The sequence below is a fragment of the Chanos chanos genome, chromosome 8 (assembly GCF_902362185.1).
Source record: "Chanos chanos chromosome 8, fChaCha1.1, whole genome shotgun sequence".
In the NCBI taxonomy this organism is placed as follows: Eukaryota; Metazoa; Chordata; class Actinopteri; order Gonorynchiformes; family Chanidae; genus Chanos; species Chanos chanos.
The window spans coordinates 28,187,522-28,189,003 of record NC_044502.1 but is presented as its reverse complement, the minus strand read 5'-3'; the positions used below and the strand labels follow the sequence as shown (position 1 = coordinate 28,189,003).

At 50.9% G+C, this 1,482-nt stretch overlaps 1 protein-coding gene across 8 annotated transcripts in view; it reads left to right on the top strand.

The window, feature by feature from the left end:
• The first annotated feature begins 356 nt into the window (after nt 1–356).
• The window catches only part of slc8a4a (solute carrier family 8 member 4a), a 23,530-nt gene continuing 22,404 nt past the window's right edge, over nt 357–1,482 (top strand). For 7 of the 8 annotated variants that reach the window (XM_030781482.1, XM_030781480.1, XM_030781481.1 and 4 more), the window contains exon 1: nt 456–1,482. This exon is cut by the window's right edge and continues 155 nt beyond it. In XM_030781482.1, the coding sequence (XP_030637342.1) occupies nt 567–1,482 (916 nt within the window). In that variant the 5' untranslated portion in view covers nt 456–566. The other variant, XM_030781474.1, reaches the window with a different exon arrangement.

The following is a 1,482-nucleotide window of genomic DNA, read 5'->3' as shown; positions in this document are numbered from 1 at the left end:
CAAATGTAAATGTTGCACATCAGTATAAATTTATATATATGTGTATATATATATACATACACACATATATGTGTGTGTGTGTGTGTGTGAGATTACAATTACAAAAAGATACTGTTGGCAAGTATAAAGGGAAAATATGTAAGATGATAGATAATGAAAATAGACCATAATGCATAACACAACATTAATGTTGAATAAAACATGTTTTTGTTCTCTCCGTGTGTTTCAGAAGCGTCTGGCGTGTGGTCCTGTTTGACGCTGACCGAAGGTACACTTTCCGAGGATCCCATTTTCTCCACGGAGCTACAATGCTTTACTCAAGCCTTCCCACTCTCCCCCGTCCCCGCCCTCCCTGCTTTTCCTTACTCATTCTTCTGCTCATCCCCTTGTCCCTCATACATCTCTCCCAAGCAAGCCCAGATGGGTCCTCCCATGGTGCGGCTTCCAACTGCTCGGGTGAATACAGCTGTAGTGAAGGTGTAGTTCTGCCTGTGTGGAACCCCCAAAACCCCTCTGTGGGCGACAAGGTGGCCCGCGCCATTGTCTACTTCGTGGCGCTCATCTACATGTTCCTGGGCATGTCCATCATCGCTGACCGATTCATGTCCTCCATCGAGGTCATCACCTCTCAGGAGAAAGAGATCACTATCAAGAAGCCCAACGGCGAGACCACCACGGCCACCGTCCGCATCTGGAATGAAACCGTGTCCAACCTCACGCTCATGGCCTTGGGTTCCTCCGCTCCAGAGATCCTCCTGTCTGTCATTGAGGTGTGCGGTCACAAGTTTGAGGCCGGTCACCTCGGGCCCAGCACTATAGTTGGCAGTGCGGCCTTCAACATGTTCATCATCATCGCTATATGTGTCTATGTTGTGCCAGACGGCGAGGTGCGTAAGATCAAACACCTGAGGGTGTTTTTTGTCACGGCGGCATGGAGCATCTTTGCCTACATCTGGCTCTACCTGATCCTCTCTGTCTTCTCGCCTGGTGTGGTGGAAGTTTGGGAGGCTGTCCTTACCTTCCTGTTTTTCCCGCTCTGTGTGGTCCAGGCCTGGATCGCTGACCGTCGCCTGCTGTTCTACAAGTACGTCCACAAGCGTTACCGTGCCGACAAGAGCCGTGGCATCATCATCGAGACAGAAGGTGATGGAATGTTCACTAAGATGGACATGGAGATGGACGGGCAAGGTGCCAATTCTCATCATAAGGAGGTGCTGGATGGTATGTTGGCTGGGGTGGAGGAAGGAGGTGGTGGAGGTGGTGGGGGAGAGGAAGAGGAAGCAAGAAGAGAGATGGCTCGTACGCTGAAGGAGCTGAAACAGCGTCACCCGGAGAAAGACATGGAGCAGCTGATCGAAATGGCCAACTACCAAGTTCTCATTCAGCAACAGAAGAGCAGGGCTTTCTACCGTATCCAGGCCACGCGCATGATGATCGGAGCCGGAAACATTCTGAAGAAACACGCTGCGGACCAGGCCAGGA